At 31.9% G+C, this 20,558-nt stretch overlaps 2 protein-coding genes and 1 long non-coding RNA gene across 4 annotated transcripts in view; 1 reads left to right on the top strand and 2 right to left on the bottom strand.

The window, feature by feature from the left end:
* VAMP727 (vesicle-associated membrane protein 727) overlaps positions 1 to 20,558 on the top strand; it is a 65,963-nt gene that overhangs the window by 17,354 nt on the left and 28,051 nt on the right. The gene's annotated exons all lie outside the window — the stretch shown is intronic.
* LOC144547978 (protein FAR1-RELATED SEQUENCE 5-like) lies at positions 4,761 to 10,014 on the bottom strand. Of its 2 annotated transcripts, XM_078296663.1 has the most exons (5): positions 9,514 to 10,014; positions 8,208 to 8,448; positions 7,464 to 7,582; positions 5,159 to 7,378; positions 4,761 to 5,046 (listed from the first exon to the last, which is right to left on the bottom strand). In XM_078296663.1, the coding sequence occupies exons 3-5, from the start codon at positions 7,572 to 7,574 to the stop codon at positions 4,921 to 4,923; spliced, it is 2,457 nt and encodes an 818-aa protein (XP_078152789.1). In that variant the 5' UTR covers positions 7,575 to 7,582; positions 8,208 to 8,448; positions 9,514 to 10,014; the 3' UTR covers positions 4,761 to 4,920. The 2 variants fall into 2 exon arrangements, with proteins under 2 accessions (XP_078152789.1, XP_078152790.1); XM_078296664.1 differs by lacking the exons at positions 8,208 to 8,448; positions 9,514 to 10,014 and having other exon boundaries at positions 5,159 to 7,374; positions 7,464 to 7,559.
* On the bottom strand, positions 14,327 to 19,405 carry LOC144547856 (uncharacterized). Its single transcript, XR_013509160.1, has 3 exons — positions 19,290 to 19,405; positions 19,004 to 19,115; positions 14,327 to 14,367 (listed from the first exon to the last, which is right to left on the bottom strand). It is a non-coding gene; the product is annotated as an uncharacterized LOC144547856 (long non-coding RNA).

The raw sequence follows: 20,558 nt of genomic DNA, 5'->3' as shown, positions 1-20,558 counted from the left end.
GGCATGATCATATCTTGGAAAGGTAAGAAATCATCTCAAGTTAATTAAATTAGGAATGTTGTAATTTATGACTTGCATCTGAGCCCATAGATTTGGTTAGAAAATGGGTGTTTAGGGCTTCTACTGAGCATAATTCATTCATAGAACCCAAAGAATCTTACATTAAACTAATTTCTTAAGGGCTGTGCAGATATTACCTGTGAGTAATCTTGTTGCTTTTAGTTTATTGATTTCGTCAATTATCTAATAGTGTTTTCTTTTTAGTTTCTGATTTCGCCCAAATTTGTTGGTTTTTTAGTGTCTGGATTTCGTCCAAATTTCTTTAGTAGCTGAATTTCGTCAAAATTGGGTAATGTTCTGTTTCGTTCTCGTCTGGTAGAGAAGCTAGGGAATCGAATGGGAATGGGGGTTGAAAGGAGGAAAGACGTAATGAAAATGTTGAACTATTGCTTCAAACACAGGATAAAATAAATTTTTCATTATATATTTTGTGACTGGAAACTGAAATTCTGCCTTCCATTATTCTCAATTTATGTTAGTTATCTTATTTCTAATAATTTTGTTTGATGGTTTTATCTTTTGTTAATGATAGTTGCTTAATTTTCAATTTTCTTGTATGAGGTTGGTATAATTGGAAGATGAATATATAATCAGTTGTATTCGATTTTAGGATGAATTTGTGAAATATAAAAAGAAGGCACTGGTATTGGATATCTCTGGTACCATGTCCTTGTATTTGACATTACTAAATGAAAACAAAAGAATTAGAAACAATTCATCTTTAAAGTATGTAAAGTTACTTCACTTTATTATGTGACTGGTTTATATATATATATATAGTGATGATTATTGAAATTACTTGGAGCTTACAGATCAGTTAATGGATGGTTTAATTTACTTTAGTAGAAATTGGTACCAACAAAAACATGATTTACTTTCATAGAAATAATGTGGCACATTTTCAAGGAGCACTGGTACCAACAGTTCATGTCATTTACTTGGACCCAGTTGGATCTCGGTCAGGTATGTCTTTTCTCAAATCTCCATTAATGGCAGTTTGTATATGGAGGGGCGAATCACGGAGGGGCGAGTTATATCCTATGCAATGGGGATGAACTGGTACAATCTGAAGTCTGGTACTGCTCTGCTTGTTTAATAAAGATAATTGGTCGGGTTAGGAACTTCAGGATTGTTTACACCAAGATAGAAGGGAATGAGATAATCCATTTATAAGCAAATCAGGGTAGAGTTCAAAGGTTTGATAATTATGTAGGTTCTGCCTTTTCCTTGGTCAATGTAATGTAACAAAACTATGTACTGTTATGCTTGTTTAATGGAGAGCCTAACACCATGTTTGGATGGAGAGTAGAGGAAGGAATAGGAGGTTAAGAATAGAAGGGAATGGAATGGAATAGAAAGGAAGATTAACATATTTAACCTTTTCGTGTTTGGATGATTAATGAGAGAAAATAAATGTAACTTTCCTTTCCGTCTTATTTTTTGTTTGATTGACTAAAATTTAGGAGGTTAATGAGAAATTCGGTGACTGTTGTAGGTTTGAGAAAAAAATCTTGTATGAGAATTATATATGTAAAATATAGGATTAGGCATTTGTGTTATTTTTTCTAAAAATATTTGTAACAAAATTTCTTTCCATCCGTTACACCTCAATTTGAAAGGAAAACCGATTCTATTAATTATAATGATACAAGGTTAAACCTTTCACCTCCTATACCCTTCACCTCCGACATAATTTTAACAACCAAACACGATTCAACGGAAAGTTTTTGTTTCTTTCCATTCCCTCCCTTCCTCTACTCTCCATCCAAACAAGGTGTAAGGGCAATTTGGTAAATATGTTATTCTAGGCTTAATATAGAAGTGTAAGTAAATCGTAAAGGATACTATAAACAGTTTACAACTTGTCATCTATTTTTGACAATTCGAAACTTTAATTTTGTCGTCTATTGTAATCTTTAATTTGAGTCAGAAATATATCGCTTATTGCATGACTACATCAGGTTGAGTCAAAATCAAGTAGAAATTTTCTGGACATATTTATGTATTATGGAAATGTTTTGATGGACATCGAATCAAATTCAGTATGATGTTCGATCGGAGCCTTCTAATCCGCATTAAGATTTGTATGCACTTGATCCACATTAATTTTAAAATTGCTCCGGCAGATCTTGATGCGGACCGGATGAAAAACCAGTTTGATGATGTGGTGTGAGCAGGAAAGATTTTGAGACTATCAACTATCAGTTTGATGATGAAAATGCAGTGATTGTTTCTTTCGGTAATTAAATTTTCAAAATACTCATTTAAGTAACAATTATCATATATCTTAATAAATGAAAAAACTTCATCTAGTGATTTAGAAAATATAATGACATACTATATTGACAGCAAATTAACATCGCATTTTATATAGTCAAAATGAACATCAGTATCCCACATCCTAGAATTGCATCCATTTTAGTTGAAAAGTTTTTTTTTTAATTGAAGCCCGTAGGCATGCTTGCATTAAAATAAAAAGGACACATTACATGAAGCTGGTGTCCCAGGAGAAGATGAAGCTGCTGCTTAAATAGGTGGGGCTACTGCCCTGCGGGACATCACCGTGTGAAAAAATTATTGAATAGAGAAAAGCAAGCAATAATTACAATGAAGATTGTTTTTATACCTGTTCTTGTTTTGGTTTTTTCCGGTACGTAACTAATTAGTTTCATTTCATATATATGTTGTTAATTATTACATCTAGCTAGCTAGCTGAAACTATATATATATTTTTTTTTGTTTTCCAATAAAATAAATTTAATTAGGTCTAACACCAACAGTAATGCGTGTTATGTTAATTGAGATCTCTTTGTCATTATATTCCACTGATCAGGGACGGTGCAATTTCAGAATGGATTGCATTCCCAAATTGTGCCAACAAAAATGTGGTGAACAAAGTTTCAGAAGCCGCATCAAAAGCCGATGTCAAGACAACAAATGTTATTGCCTGTATGACTGCTAGCAGATCGATGAATATATATATATATATATATATAGAGAGAGATGGGCTATTAAACATTGCAATGTATTGGCTCTTCTGTGCATTACATTTTAAACCATTGATTTCGTTTCAGGATCCGTGCTGATTTGATGAGATCAATTCAATTTTTTTTCGGAACTGGATGTCTCCAGTTCGCTTTCTCTCCCGTCTCTTCCTCTCCCGTCTCTCCAAATTCAACATTTATTCCCGATAATTTTTGTAAAGAAAGAAAACCTAAGCCGGCCACACCGTCCAGCGACTCCTCCCGTAACTCCGTTCTTGTGCCGACCCTCCGCCGCCGATCATCACGCGCACATCTCTCTCCTCCTCCAGTGGTTCGTTTTTCCTTCCCAGACGAGTTTGATTTTGCGCCATTTTCTTTGGTTTTGCTTTTTTAAGTCTACTTGATGATTTTGCAGATGTAATTTCATATGATTACCGGTTCATTTGAACTTGGAAATGTGGCCAAGTTCATTTACCTAAAATATTAAAGTAATTATAGTAATCGTACTATAATAATGTTGAGATCTTACAATGTTGCTCAGTTTAGATTAGTTTAAAATGAATTGTAAATCCTATGTAAAATCATTAAAATCAATTGTCAAACCGAATGATACCAAGTGGTTAAATTTGGGATAGTCGAGCCAAAAAATGGATGGTAAGCTATGCTGTTGTATAATTTAGTTATTGAATAATTTCCAATTTATTCATAAAATTCACCCAGGAACTTTTTTTTATTTCTCAAATTTGACAAAAAGTTAAGTAGCATTTGTGCTTGTTATCATATAACGAGACAAAGATGAGCAGTTATGGTTTACTACTAATTTAAGTTTATTGTAGTGACCAAACTCTTCTGTAGAGCCTAATTTGATTAATTTTCAATTGTGAAACAAGTGACAACTACCTGAACCTGTCCATTATCATAGATCTAGAGGGAACAACTATTTGAAGCCGTCCATTGTGCGTACGTGTTTTTCGCGGCAGAGGAATGGAAAGGTTAGAAGAGGAGATGAAATGGAAGAAGAACAAGAAGAGAAAGCAAAGGCTGAACCAGGATCAAGTTGGTTGCCATGGGGAAGCAAAGTGCTGATAATATTAGTGTAGTTGTGGTTGATCTAAGGGCTAGGAAATTGTAATAAAGGAAGAAGGAATACAACTTTTTTTTTTTTCAATTTGTGAAATCCAATATGGAAATTTACATAGTTTAGAAATATGAACCAATGTTGGTTTTGCATTTCCAATGGAAATCAGGTTGATAAATCCAAAATCTGACTTGTTCTTATTTTGTTGTGCATGTGAATGTGATTATATAAAAAATAATTTTGCATTTACAAGTAATATTTCAGGTTAGAAAATCTTTTTCATGAAATTGCGAAGCAACAAAATATCATTAATTAATATTATTAATATGTAAATATATTTCTGCATTCATTTTCCTATTTAACCGGTTAGCAAATAGAAGAAAGCAAAAAAATAGCTTCACTAGAAAAATATTTTAATATTATTAATAATTAAGCTTCTTTTGATTTATTGCAACTGAAATAATAATTTATTAATAACAGTAACTGGTACTGGTATAGCTACTGAAATAATAGTTTACTTCTTTTTTAAAAATTTGGTTACTGCTACAACTTCTTTAAAGTATTACAGTACATGAGACATAACATTATTCATCATTGTTAGAGTTATTTGAAGAAAATAACAACATTTTTGTGTGTAGCAGAGTTTACAAAACAATTGATGTATCCACATGAAGAAATCAAGTTCAAATTGACAAAAGAGAACAATATTCCTCAATACTGCTAATTTAAACAACAAAATAGTATCTCAAAACAAAAAGTTATAATGCTGAACACCAAGTTCACTATTTAAACAACAATTCATAAATTAATGTCCTCATCTTCTTCATCTTTACTCATTTCTTCATCTTCATCTTCATCATGATCTTCATATTCACTGTCTTCATATGTCGTTTCCTTACCCTTGTTAGGGCCTTGTGAGTTTAACTTGTTTACAAAAGAAAGATATGATTAGTGACAGATGTAAGGTAATTTTGATTTGTAACTAGCAAAAAATGTATAAAATAATAATATGACCAACAAAGTAATTTTGTTTAACCATAGGGCAAGTTCTGGAATTGTGGCCAGCTTTCTTCTTGCATACACTACAAGTCCTCATCTTCTTTGCATTCATCATAGACGCAGGTACGATTCTTGTAACCGTCTTCCTCCTACCCTTACAGTGTGAGTCGTGCAGGTCAAGAAACATGGGTCTGTTTTGGACTTGGTCATTCTCCGACCCTTCTCCCTTGTCACCTCCCAGGCTAGGTACAACACCTCCTTGTGTTTGCTTACCTACTATAGCAAACAGTTTCTCTTTTCCACTGGCAATAACCTCCTTCAAACAACTAAAACCATCTGAACTAACAGCTCCTATTTTGACAAGCTCCATCCAATCTGATTTTAGAGAAGCAACCCTCAATGCTTGTAACTCCGCTGTCTCTCCCGGATCCATACCTCTCTCGCTAGCGGATCTTTTAACACTTGCATTAGCCCCTTTAGTCCATCTTTTCATAATGTAATGATCTGGTAGATGCGTCATTTTGACATGGTGCATTACTTTAATGGCATGTGGGCAAAGAATGCCCTCAAACTCGTACCCTTTGCAATTGCATGACACCTGACACCTTTCTTTGTCGACATCAACTATGTATGACTTGGGTACATATTTCTGAATTTCTGGATCATAGGAAATGTCAACCTGATAGGAGACATCTCTCTCAATTTCGGTAACATCACCAAGTAGGCTATCTTGTACATTCTCTTTGAACAATGAAAATACTTTTCGTGTATAAACTTGACGTGCCTTGAACTCCATTTTATATTTTGACCATAAGTGGGGCATCTCATTGATACATTTTAGATCCTCATCACTCTCTCTTTGCCAAATGCTCTCAATCATTTTCTCAATTTGCAACACAAATTGATAAACAGATTTGTGATTGTCCACCAATAACTTAAAGAGGGCATTCATACTCTCACTCCTTTGTGTGGTTGACATGTCAGCAAAAAAAGTGGCTCGAAAGTAGGCCGGCACCCATTGCATCCGATTTTTGTACATCACTTTTAGATAGTTATTATCAAGCAAGTTGTACTTATTGACCATAGTTGTCCAACGCTTCTCAAAATCTGAAACCGTTAGGCTACGGTTGATTACAGCACTCAATTCATCTTTAAACCCACCAATATCCTTGTAAAGTTGACCAAAGTGGTCCCTTGCCTTTCTCATGACATGCCATTGACAACATCTATGAATAGTTCTTGGAAAAACCAACTCAATCGCCTTCCTCATCGCGGGACATTGATCTGTAATAATAGAAATAGGGTGTTTGTCGTACATTGCCTCTAGCCATGTTTTGAACAACCAACAAAAGTTTTCTGCAGTTTCGCATTTAAGAAGAGCCATGCCAAATAAGATTGATTGTCGGTGGTGGTTGACTCCAATAAATGGTGCGAATGGCATATTGTACTTGTTTGTTTGGTAGGTGGTATCGAATGTCACAACATCACCAAACTCTTGATATGTTCGTCTCGCTCTACCATCAACCCAAAAAATATTTTTTACAACACCATCCTCATCTGCCTCTATAGAATGAAAGAACTCAGGATCCTCCTCTTGTCTCTTTTGAAAGTACATCAAAGTCGTGTGAACATCTATCCCAATCAATTTTCTATTATCACCCGCTATCAAATTGCTTATATCTTTCCTTTTGAATCGAACATTTTGTTTACCCCCATGTTCGAGAGCTAAAAGTTCCATCATTTGTGATGATCCTATGTTTTGGGCATGCATGTTACGAATATTTTTCTTATCATCTATTGACATGAACTTGTGGGATCGCAAATTTCTCTTCTTCGAGGGGCTCAAGATCAACTCATGGTTATGATCCTCCACAAAAACACTCACTTTCCAAATCCCACCTTTTACAATCTTCATCCTAAATGAGGCCCCACAACCCGTCCTTGTCATCCCCTTTAATTTCTCAGGTGTACGAGGATTGGACTCACTTCCGATTGGCATTGCAATTTTTTTTTGCCGCGTTGAGAATCCTTCTTTAGAACATACGTACCGCATTGATGACACCCCATGCTTATTCTTTGTTTGTGCTTGTTTGCGAACACTAAACCCCACACGGCATGCATAATCATTATACATTTTGAATGCCTCCTCTGGTGAACGGAACTCCATGCCGACACGCGGCTTAATGGCATCCTTAAGCTGATCCTCCTCAACTCCTAATGCTTCCATGTGGTAGGTATAGGGATCAATAATATCTACCTGTTCCACAAAAGTAAAAGTCAATCAAACAAGGTATTAAGTAATTTCTGACTATTAGATGACAAACAAAATGATAATTAATTACCTCCAACTGAATTCTCTGACTATTTTCATCTCCAACCATAGGAATGAGCTGTTGAGTATTTTCATCTTCATCCATAGGAATGAGCTGTTGAGTATTTTCATCTCCATCCATAGGTTAACCTGTATTAGTCGAAATATTTTGCTAATAAGATTATGGGAATAAGGTGTTGTTTGAACAATAGGCATGACACCAAAATGGCATCCATTTGTGAATCTTTGAGGTGCATATTTAAAATAGGCTACGGTTTAACAATTAGTTTGACTAAACTATATAATTTTCAGATTAGAACCAAATATTTATATTCTCTGGCATTCCCTGTTAGCTATTAGCAACAAGGTTTCATTCATCCAGGTAAGTATTAAAAAAAAAAAAAAAACAGAGTACCTAAAAGTCAGAAGCTTTTAACATGTTGAAAAAAGAAAAAAGTATAAATGTTATAATAAAAAAAACTTACAGGCAAATTTCGAAAACTTGAAAATAATTTAATGGTCTTAAATAAGTTCAGTTTATTCTTGCATAAAAAAAATTACTTAAGAGCCTTAGGAAAAAAAAATTCAACATTATTATAGTACGATTACTATAATTACTTTAATATTTTAGGTAAATGAACTTGGCCACATTTCCAAGTTCAAATGAACCGGTAATCATATGAAATTACATCTGCAAAATCATCAAGTAGACTTAAAAAAGCAAAACCAAAGAAAATGGCGCAAAATCAAACTCGTCTGGGAAGGAAAAACGAACCACTGGAGGAGGAGAGAGATGTGCGCGTGATGATCGGCGGCGGAGGGTCGGCACAAGAACGGAGTTACGGGAGGAGTCGCTGGACGGTGTGGCCGGCTTAGGTTTTCTTTCTTTACAAAAATTATCGGGAATAAATGTTGAATTTGGAGAGACGGGAGAGGAAGAGACGGGAGAGAAAGTGAACTGGAGACATCCAGTTCCGAAAAAAAATTGAATTGATCTCATCAAATCAGCACGGATCCTGAAACGAAATCAATGGTTTAAAATGTAATGCACAGAAGAGCCAATACATTGCAATGTTTAATAGCCCATCTCTATATATATATATATATGTATGCGTGCATATATAATGTAATTATGCAGATTGATCCATGAATCGATCCAATACTGCATTTAATTTAATTAATTTGTACGTATTACTAAATTTTGATTATATTAAATTGGCTGTTAGTCATTAATGAAAACTAATAAGTTTGTGTGTATTTTCTAGCATTGTTAACTATATATTGATATAAAATTAAAGTATTAATTAATTTTATTTGTTGATTTACTTCTCCCTCTGTTTATTATCTATGTCATTATTTTATATATGCGGCGATTGCATGTTGTCATAAATTTTCTGTTTAGAGTTAATAAAATTAAGCCCTCAAATTTCTTTTATGATAAACATAAAATTTATGACAACATGCAATCCCCACATATATAAAATAACGACATAGATAATAAACAGAGGGAGAAGCAAATCAACAAAGAAAATTAATTAATACTTTAATTTTATTTCAATATATAGTTAACAATGCTAGAAAATACACACAAAATTATTAGTTTCCATTAATGACTAACAACCAAATTAATATAATCAAAATTTAGTAATACGTACAAATTAATTAAATTAAATTAAATGCAGTACTGAATCGATCCGTGGATGAATATGAATAATTACATTATATATGCGCGCATACATATACATATATATATATATATTCTCATCGATATGCTAGCAGTCATACATGCAATAAAATTGGTTGTCTTGACATCGGCTTTTGATGCGGCTTCCAAAACTTTGTTCACCACATTTTTGTTGGCACAATTTGGGAGTGCAATCCATTCTGAAATTGCACCGTCCCTGATTAGTGCAATATAATGGAAAATACATCTCCATTTCATCACATGCATTTACTGTTGGTGTTGGATCTAATTAAATTTATTTTATTGAAAAACAAAAAAAATAATAATATATAATTCCAGCTAGCTAGCAGTAATAATTAACAACATATATATAAAATGAAACTAATTAATTACGTACCAGAAAAAATCAAAATGAGAACAAGTAGAAAAACAATCTTCATTGTAATTATTGCTTGCTTTGCTCTATTCAATTTCGCACGAATTTGCTTGCTTTGCTCTATTCAATCGGGCAGACAACTGTAAAATCTCGCACGAATTTGCCCCTTGCGACCCGGCCTCGAGCTGGGCTGTTCCTAAGTGGGTCCCACTGTAAGAAATAGAGAACACTGCTGGTTCGTACTGTATTGGTACTGGGTTGGGATTTGTGACATGGACTGTGAGCACGATTTCCAGATCTAACAAAGGCAGGTTGAGATGGAAGGAAGAGAGAGAGAGATTGAGACGAGGTGGAAGGTGGGGTTTCTTGGGCGGGCCCACATGGCAGTGAGAGTGGCAGTGGCACATGCTGCTCCGGTGATGGCTGAGCCCCAGCTCCAGACCATTTTAGTTTGGTACTGTAGGTTGCTTTTCTAAAGTTCAATAGTTTGTTTTGATTTACTTCTAGATATAGTCTTCAATTTGTTGGGGAGTGTTCGAAGTGGATCCGTATTGGGAGGTACCTGACTCAACGCAATTGAAATGGACGGCTCAGATTTAATTTTAGCCGGTGGGTGATTGAAATGACAGTAGAGGCAGTATTATTTGTGTTTTGAGATGCGTGCCAAGTTAAAAATTTCATTTTTGAACCGTCCGATTCAATTCTACTCGGGTAATACGATAGGCTTCAATTTGTTAGGTAGATATATATATGTAGATATATGTTAGGTATATGTTATGTTAGATATATGTTAGGTATATATATGTATATATATGTAGATAGATGTTAGGTAGATATATGTTAGGCTTCAATTTGTTAGGTAGATATATGTGGATGGATGGGATAGGCTCTCAGCTCTCATCTGGTGTAGAGAAATAAAGATGGGTTTATTTTATTTTTTTCGTTGACCTCATTACTTAAGTGTGAATCCTCTGAGATATCTCAACTTTTGCGTGACCAACATGTGTGGTTGCCCAACTTTTGCGTGACTAATCATTCCCCCCCCCCTTTCGATATAAATTGGGATTAATGATTGGTTATTTCCGACGTAATATTTAATAAATTTCTAAATTTAAAATATTCTGTACATTATAATACGCGAGCAAGTGATAATATTTTGCTCTGTACATTTACAAGAAACTCTTTTTGTTAATTTCTGCATTTTCAGAAGAGTTTTTTATTAATAATTTGACTTCTTTGTACGAAGACTGAAAATTTAATTGTTCCTTCAAAGAAGAGAAGTTTAATTAATAGAGAAAAGTTGGATAAATCTTCTAAATTTCACAGTACAGATATGGTAATTTAAAGTGATTAATTAACCGTTTATAATTTATGAGAAATGAATGCTGTAAGTTAAACAAAGCCTTTAAATATTATTATTTTTGTTTAGTATACACCTCTATTACTAGCACCAAAGCTGTACAATTTTGGCGAAAATTACTCTCCCATTATTTTGACCGATGATATTAAATTAATTTGATAACATGACAGTAGCAAAAATAATTTAGAAATAAAAAATTTGGACCACTAAAATATAATCTATACGAGATACATATTGTCCACATAAGAAAAAAAAAATGCAAATTTCTATATTGCACAAAATAGGTCAAATTTTTCAATAATCCAAATTTCAAATGATATTTGACTATTTATTAAGTAACATTCATATTACATAAAATTAATTCACAATCGATATTTGATTGATTATTAAATAACATTCATACATTCGAATCTGTATCCTCTACATTTACTCAGAATTTGAGCTAATAAATCTCAACTATCTGATTAAAATCTGGACCAATTCGATCTGAAGTAAAAATGCATATTAATATTCGTGCCAATATGGATTGGATGGTCTTACCGCTCAGAATTATCTCAAATTTTGAGTTATGCAAACGATACAAAGTCGATACCTTCATGGTCTTACCGCTCATCAATTATTGTACTGCCTAAAATTTAGTTTTGAAAAATAATTTTTTTATTTGGCAATTATTATATTTTCTAATTTTTGAGATCTAGCAAATTCGAATTTAAATTAAAGATTTGAGTTTATTTAAATAAGATACAATTTTTACTACCTTGTAATTAATTTTGGAAATTTGGTATTGGGATTGCCGGAATTTTAAAATTCGTCCACTGTTGTTGGATTTTTCAGCTTTTGGTGTTTGAATTCCAATACTTTTCTTGGTTCAAAATTCTGTTTTTGATTTCTTGGTTTAAAGCAATAGATAACATGATTTTGATCTTGGTTTGCAAAGGTTTCAGTGGACTTGGTACCTGCTCTGCACTATTCATATCTTTTATTTTATCTACTTGTAATGACCATCTCGTCCCAACATGTAAAAATAAAAAAAAATATGACTTGATCACGCCACAGCACAAATTAATATCCCTACTCAGTATGCATAGTTATACTAATTTTTGTGAACTTTTTTTTTTTTTTATCTCAATTTGTCTCTTGGATGAGCAGGTAGACCCACTGTTGGCTAAATCATAGTACTGTAAATGACCTCTTGCTATGCTCATGGAAAAGAAGATGCAATAAAAAACGTACCTTGGCATCAAAAAAATAATAATTATTAGTTCCCGCATGAGCATAGCAACAAGTTTGGGATTTGAGAAAATTATCTACATAATTTGAAAGTAATTAACTTTTATAATTTGGAAAAATATAATAAATTTTGAAGTTCTAAAAAAAATTAAAATTATGTGAAAAAATTAAGGATGGCTATATATATGGAATCTGTTTAATTTGTTTGTTTGTCTAATAAAAATACTTGAAGATAATAATTCATATATTTGCAAATTTTGTCACTATGCTCAAGAGTAAATCGGGAGATCGTGACCATTTTAGAATAAAAAAAAAAAAAAAAAGCATAATAATGAAAAAAAATAAAATGAGTAAATATACCATTTGATTTAAATGGAAACACAAAATCAACTCAAACATGAACTTTCCATGTAATCCCAACATACATTATAATTAACATACATTAAAACATACATACATTAAAACAGGAACATAAATAACAAGAGAAACCTATCACACATGCACAAAGAAGAAAAGAAGGAATTAATCAAGCATGAGGCTGAAAGTAGCATTCAATTACCTATATATTCAATAGTAGCATTCAATTTTTTCCGCGGCCCGAAATAAAAATTTCGGGTTGCGGAAAAAATCCGCAGTCTGGGTATTTTTAAAAATTTTTCCGAACCATGGTTATTTTTAAAAATTCTGCCGAACCATGGTTATTTTTAATAAAATATTTTTTTTGTTGAGTAAAAATAAAAATCTCGGAAGAGGAACCCTGAAAATAAAAATGGGCAATCCTGAGCAAAATATTTTTATTTTCCGAAAAAGAAATATATAACATATTTCCTATTTTATATAATAAATAAAATAATTCTTATCTAATATTAAAGATAGGTGCAAAGACTCGATGAAACATTTTCTAATGAATAGAGTTTATTAAGTTGTATACTAAAACTTATCAAAATAAGAGAAATGCCTGCCATCTATACCAAACAACGATGTACCTATATATACTAATTAATCAATGTTAATCATAATAACAATGAAATCATAGTTTTCAAACTACGGACCTAACAATTACCTGTACTTTATAAGAACAAATGTCAATTTTACAGATTTTTGAGAATACCTTTGAACAAGTTGCTCCAAGTACTTGTATGCCGTCTCCTCCAAAGTCTCTCCTTCCTCTGGTGTAATAAATTCTTCATGATCAGCAATCCATATCTCAATTAGAGACCTTGCAGGAATCTCATAATCTATGGGGTAACATGCTAAATAAAGCAAGCACGATTGGAGTGATAAGGTTAAATCAGAAAAGCAGTAGGTAAATATGTGCCTCGGAAGATGGTTAGTAGCACCATTATCAGAGTCACCAGAATCAGACTCTTTGATCTTTTCCATTCCCTCTAAATATGTGCCTCGGAACAGTTTCGCCAGTGTGCCGTGATTAGGATTATCATCAGAGTCACCATAATCAGACTCTTTGATCTTGTCCAGATCATCTATGACTTTGGCCCATGTGTCATAGTCCCTTGGTTTGGGTGAAATGACAACCCCTATAAGGAGAAGAGCCAGAGGTTGTCCTTCACATGCTTCACATATCAGTTCAGGGAGATTGTCCAGCTCTGTAGATAAATCTAATAAGAGCCAGAGTATTTCAACAGGTTCCTTCATCTCACAAAGAGCTGGAAACACTGTCATGAGGAAGAGTGCTCGGCACTTCTCCTTATTTGTTAAGCAGTATGAACTATCTGCTTTGTCCGGAAGCAAATCTTCAATTCCTTTTATGTCGTCAACAGAGTTCAGAACATCATCCCTGTCTTTGAGCTCCAATACACCTTCTGTTTCTATGCTTTTGACCATACACTTCATATACCTAAAAAAATAATTTCTATCATCCCTCATTTTTGCCAATAAACTCTGTAACTTGGATCTCAATGAGTGCCTTCTGGGAGAAAGTCGAATAATCTCCCTCGTAGCATATCCTAGTTGACGAGATTTTACTCGCAGAAACTCAATATCACCCGGCAATTCATCGTAAAGGTTCTTCGAGGGGTTAAATTTTTTTTTATAACATTCATCGAAGTAAGCTTGATTTAGAAACCACTTCAAAATCTCAGAATCCTTATCAACAGGGCGATTGTTTGATAAAAGAACTCTGAGGGCGGGTTCAGATATCATTGCTTGTACGAAAGGAAAGGCATCCATCTTTCTTTCAACTTTCTTCAAATCACACTGAAAATCCATCCCTCCCTCCCTACTTCCCTCAAATGCAATTCAATTGCAAGCTTCACCAAAAGTAACTGCAAAGCAAAAGACACATTTAAATATATTAATGCTATAAATGGTGCATGATTAAAATATGAAAATTTCGTAGTTGCTAAAATTTGTTAATTGCTACCAACTTGAAGACTGTTGAATCTTGAAACTCTAGACCTATGAGCATAGTAGGAAATTTCGGCCGATACCGATACGGATCAGCTGATACGTATTAGTATCGGCCTACCCCGATCCGATCCTGAGCCGATTCTCACGTAGCAAATCATAAAGAAAAAGAAAAAAAAAAACCTCGATCCTAAGCCGATACCGATTTGATACCCCGATTCCGTATCGGTATCGGCTGGTATCGATCCTGATCCCGATACCGATAATTCCTACTATGCCTATGCCTATGAGCCTCTGTCAACAGGATATTATTTTTCATATTTTGATATGTATAATTTGTTGCCGTAATTATGACTAGTAGGTAGTGATGCGGGCGTAATTTTCTAGAGAGGAGCTTTATTTCAATATATGTCTGCATGCTTAGAATTTAAAAATACTATTTACTTGTTCATTTTGATTTCAGTCTGTTTTCTAATTGTAAGATTATTATTAAATGTGGCATGTATGTTTTAATTTTTTACTTATATATGGCAATGTCATGTAATTCTTTTTTGTGAAACAATACATATAGATAACATACCGAATTAATTTTTACTCATAAACTAATTTTTTGTTTTTGAAAATCCAAACATAACCACATATATTTTTTTTCGAATTTGTTTTTATGTGTAGAAACTCAGAATCACCATTAATATTAGATAATATAAAAATGTCGGTAACGGGCAACACAATTGGATGCAGAATTATGAAGGAAGAAAGAGAAACAAGAGACGGGAGACCTTTTAAGTCGTGTGGCCAAAGAAAGAATTAAATATCCTGACAAATTAATGGAGGCCAGCAAGAGAATGACGCGGAATATTTGAAAGGCTTAATTATTAATAATTTAATACATTGGACACAAAATTAATATCGTCTCCATTAATTTTTTTTTAATATGTATGGTGCAGTGTGTATATATATTATTCTCTCTTTTTTTGTACACATGGAAAGTTATATATTATTCTCTCTTTTTTTTGTACACATGGAAAGTAAACACAAGAACTACATGTTCCATTAAATTTGCCTTTTTATTGTATTATTATTCTTTTCACCGAACTATATGAGAATTTAATAGCATTAATTTCTACCGAATTTTTTATTAATATCCAAATTTTATATTAAATTTAAAAAAATATCCGAATCGGTTGTTGTTTTCGAAATCTACCCATTCCGGAAATTTTTTTTCCGGAATTAAACTCTAAATCCGGAAAATTTTTTTCCGGAAACTCGGTTCTAACTCCGGAAATTTTTTTTCCGGATTTAGGATTTTCTTTTGTTGCTAAATCCGGAAATTTTTTTTCCGGATTTAGGATTTTTTTTTTTCTAAATCCGGAAATTTTTTTTCCGGATTTAGGAATTTTTTTTTTTTTAGGAAATTTTTTTTTGCGAAAATTTTTTTTTTAGAAATTTTTTTTTCAGTTTTTATTTATAATTTATTTATTTTTTTGTATTGAAGTATTACAAATATTTAATATATTTTTTAAAAAATAGATGGAATACTATATAATTTGATTTATTCGAAAGACTGCTACAAATAATCCGGATCAACATTTTTCATGCCGGATTTTTTACGGCCGTAAAAAAAAATAATATAATATAATATATGTATATGTATATGTATATGTATATGTATATATAATATAATATATGTATATGTATATATAATATAATATATGTATATATATATATATATATATATATAATATAATATAATATATATGAAAATGAAGATATAAAATATGAGGTATTGGAACCCTCGGTTAGTGCCTCAAAAATTCAGTTTAAGTTTTCGTTCAACGGTAGGCATTCAACGATCGATATTTTCAAAGTTTTCAAAGTCCAAACAGATCGTTGAATGCCTACCGTTGAAACGAAAAATTAAACTGAATTTTTGAGACACTAACCGAGGGTTCCAATACCTCATATTTTTTATACCTCATCATACCTCATATTTTATATCTTCATTTTCATATATATTATATTATATATACATATATATACATATATTATATTATATATACAGATACATTTATTGTATTATATATACATATACATATATTATATATTTTTTTTTTACGGCCGTAAAAAATCCGGCATGAAAAATGTTGATCCGGATTATTTGTAGCAGTCTTTCGAATAAATCAAATTATATAGTATTCCATCTATTTTTTAAAAAATATTTGTAATACTTCAATACAAAAATAAATAAATTATAAATAAAAACTGAAAAAAAAAAATTTAGGAAAAAAAAAAAATCCTAAATCCGGAAATTTTTTTTCCGGAGTTAGAACCGAGTTTCCGGAAAATTTTTTTCCGGATTTAGAGTTTAATTCCGGAAATTTTTTTTCCGGAATGGGTAGATTTCGAAAACAACAACCGATTCGGATATTTTTTTAAATTTAATATAAAATTTGGATATTAATAAAAAATTTGGTAATTTCTACATGCTGGTGTTGATCTTAATTTATATATACTTAATTCTTGTATTTTTTTTGTTCCTACTTGGGCTATCAGATTACGTACAATACATAGATGCATCTAGATTTAAAAAAAAAAAAAAAAAAAAAATGCTTCGTTCTTCTTTGTTCTTCTATTTTAAAAAAAAAAATATATATTTCTAATTTTTATGTTGTTCAATTAATACTATATTTCTTACATTCAAGTATCTTAAGAGATTTGTAATCAAGTCATCATGTGATTTAACTTTTATTTATTATTATCACAGCATTAGGGGTGGAAGTGGCCGTAATCACAAAAAATATAATGCGTTCTTCTTTTAGCACAATTTTATAATAGGTTTGTTATTGTTTTTCATTTGTTTCTGGGAAATTTGAAATTTATATTTTTTTGAAGATGTCAAATTAGAAGATTAACAAGATCTCGTGAGAGCATTGATTGATTAATATTTTTATTTTAGGAAATTTTGCATTTGTTTTGGAGAGAATTTGTATGTGGAATTATTGTTTTATTTTAATGTCTTACTATAACCAATTATTAATTGTTTCATATATTTTAACTTGTAGTTACATATATAGCTCCGATTTTTTTTTTATAAATATCCATAATAATAATAAAATTTTTAAAAATAACCAAAGTTGGGCGGGATTTTGAAATCTACCCAAACCGGAAATTTTTTATTCTGGTTTTAGAATTCAAAAAAGCAGCGTCTAAACAAAAAAAGAGAAACCGTAATAAATTTTTCCGGTTTCAACATTTTTTTCTTTTTTCAGATTTTTTTTATTTAAATAGAAATATTTATAATTTTTTTTTTGTATTGAAATATTAGAAATATTTAATATATTTCTTGGAAAATAGATTGAATACTATATAATTTGATTTATTAGAAACACTGCTACAAATAATTCGGATCAACATTTTTCATGCCGGATTTTTTGCGGCTGTAAGAAAAATTAATATATTTCTTTATGAGTTATTGAAAAAAAATAAAAATGCTTGGATTCTGAGTTATTGATCCCGGTTTAAAAGTCACTTCTAGGTAATATAGAATATTTTGTGATCCTTTTAGTACATTTAATTTATAAAAAGTTGTATCTATTTTGAGAATTTTTTTTGAGTTCTTTTGAGTTCTTCCATTCGTACTAAGCCACCCCCTCCCCCACCCCTTCCCTTCCAATCGTGCTTAGCTAGCTCTTAGAGTACTTGCTCACTGAAACGTTCTCTCTTTGAGTTACGATTTGAAAATTAGTAAGGAGTTGAAACTAAAGAACAAAATCAAGATCTTGCCTAGTGTGAGAGAAGGATTGGTCCGTTCAAAGGAGCACGGGCCATCAAATATCCACAAGAAGCAGTTTAATTGGGATATCAGAGAAAAGGAAGGAACAAATTTTGTTTAAAACTGAAATTTCTTTTTCTAAATTGTTGTCGGTTTTGTAATAAAACCAATAATAAATCGGGTTTGGACAGGTTCAGTTACATAAACAATATCTCCAAAGAACCAAACCGGACTGGATTCCGGGCCTGGTTTTTTCCGGTTGAACTGTCCTGTCCGGTCCAGTTTACTTTTAATAACACTTGTTAGGCTCATGACAATTTTGCTATTTCCTTATCCTTTCCAACCAGCTATTAATAGGCTGAGTATTGTAAGAATTGTTGGGCAATTAATGAAAAGTTCCATTGTTTCTATATATTCATCTCTCCCTCTCTAATTCTTCCTAAATTGTTTAATTCTATCTTTTGTGAGCGATAATCAGGTGTGTGAAATTCAGCAAAGTACCAAATTCTTATATCGTCATTCTAAACAGGTGTGTAAAAAAAAAAAAAGTGCTTTTATCAATTATAAAGTAGACCAGAGCAAATCATGATGTACTCTTTTGTAATATAGCAAAACCAAAAAATCAGTTTAAATTATAACCTCCTTTTACAAAACTTTGACTTAATTGTTTGAATGCTATTACTATTGGAAAATCATTTGAGCAAATGATAAATAAATATACACCTAATAATGACCTATGTATTATAAGATCAAATGTAAATTTCTCGAAACATTGAGAATACCTTTGCACAAGTTGCTCCGGAACTTATTTGAAGTGTCTTTATAGTCTCTTCTTTCCCTGGTGTAACAAAATCTCACATTCAAATCAACTGCAAGCTCCACCAAGTTACTGCACTGCAAAAGAAACATTTAAAAAATGCTCTAAATGGTGCATAATTGAAATATGAAAATTACGGTTGCTAATTATTCATGCCCCACCACAATGGAGGCTGAATTGGACAGGCTGGGCAGGAAATCAGTAAGAGCAGTTCAAGTTAGACCCAAAGAAAAGAGAGAGAAGACACTCACCCAATACGTACCGTTGCAGTTTCAGGTTAATTAAGGACAGGAGGTAATTAGATCTGGTGGACTCAGCAGGAGAAGAGAGAGGAAGGAGCTGGTAAGGAGAAATATTTTGAGTTTCTATTAAGTCACATCAACAATAAATTAAAAAAGAGAAATTACGGTCAATATGAGATGACAGATCATATAAATAATTAATCAGAAACTGAGAAATATACCTTTCTTTTTTAGACTAACTAAAAAATTTCAACCACATTTTAATTAGTATGTAAAATACAACTTATAAATGTTAATAATATTTTCCATTTTGCCCAAATTGTTCTATTAAATATTTTATTCTAACTATTATCAATTGTCATTTGACTAAATACAAGATGTAAGCCCTTGATATAGTTAAAGATTAAAACGTACGTAGCGTTAAGATCTACATATATAAATATTGTTACAAACAAGGCCATCTGCCTAAAATGATCTAGACAGTTCACTATTCAGTCTTAAAATGATCTACACAAATCTTACTAATAGATAGAGTAACAAAAACAAGAGACACATTCTCTAGGATATGAAAGTAACAAATCTCCCAACACAACTATATATTCATAACATCTAGTCAGCATATATATATATATATATATATATATATATATATATATATATATAGGAGGGCTCCCACTTGCACTCTTTTTTTGGTGCCACCGAATTACATCCTACATTTTAAAAGTTTTTAAAGTGCAAACAGTCGATTCAAATTGTTCAACATGACGAATATATTAAAATGTGCTTGCAGATCAAATTTTACATTTTTTTTTGAATTTTTTTACTATTTATAAAGTATTTTACAAAATCATTGTTTCAGACCATTGAATTTTTGTACCCATCTTAATAAATAGTAAAAAAATAAAAAAAATGTAAAAGTTGATCTGCAAACACATTTTACAATATTCATCGTGTTAAATAGTTTGGATCAACTGTTTGGACTTTGAAAATGTAGGGTACATGTAATCTGGTGTCATAAAAAAAAAGTGTAAGTGGATGCCTTCCCATATATATATATATATATATATAACTTGTTGTGAAAACTTACCGATCAGACAAATAAAAATTAGCATTAAAAAAAATAAGATAGTAAGAATTATTAGAGATAAGTACCAAAGAGGAGAGGACGATCGACTATCTTCGTCTTATGGCTCTTTCTTCAAGCGAATTCGAAAATTGTCAAGTGGACAAGAGAAGACTACGCAAATCCTATGCTATGCAATCGAAGTGTCTCTGTGC

Source organism: Carex rostrata, chromosome 32 (assembly GCF_964058835.1).
Source record: "Carex rostrata chromosome 32, lpCarRost1.2, whole genome shotgun sequence".
Taxonomy (NCBI): domain Eukaryota; kingdom Viridiplantae; phylum Streptophyta; class Magnoliopsida; order Poales; family Cyperaceae; genus Carex; species Carex rostrata.
Note: the sequence above shows the minus strand (reverse complement) of the source record. Positions and strands in the feature narration are given on the sequence as shown.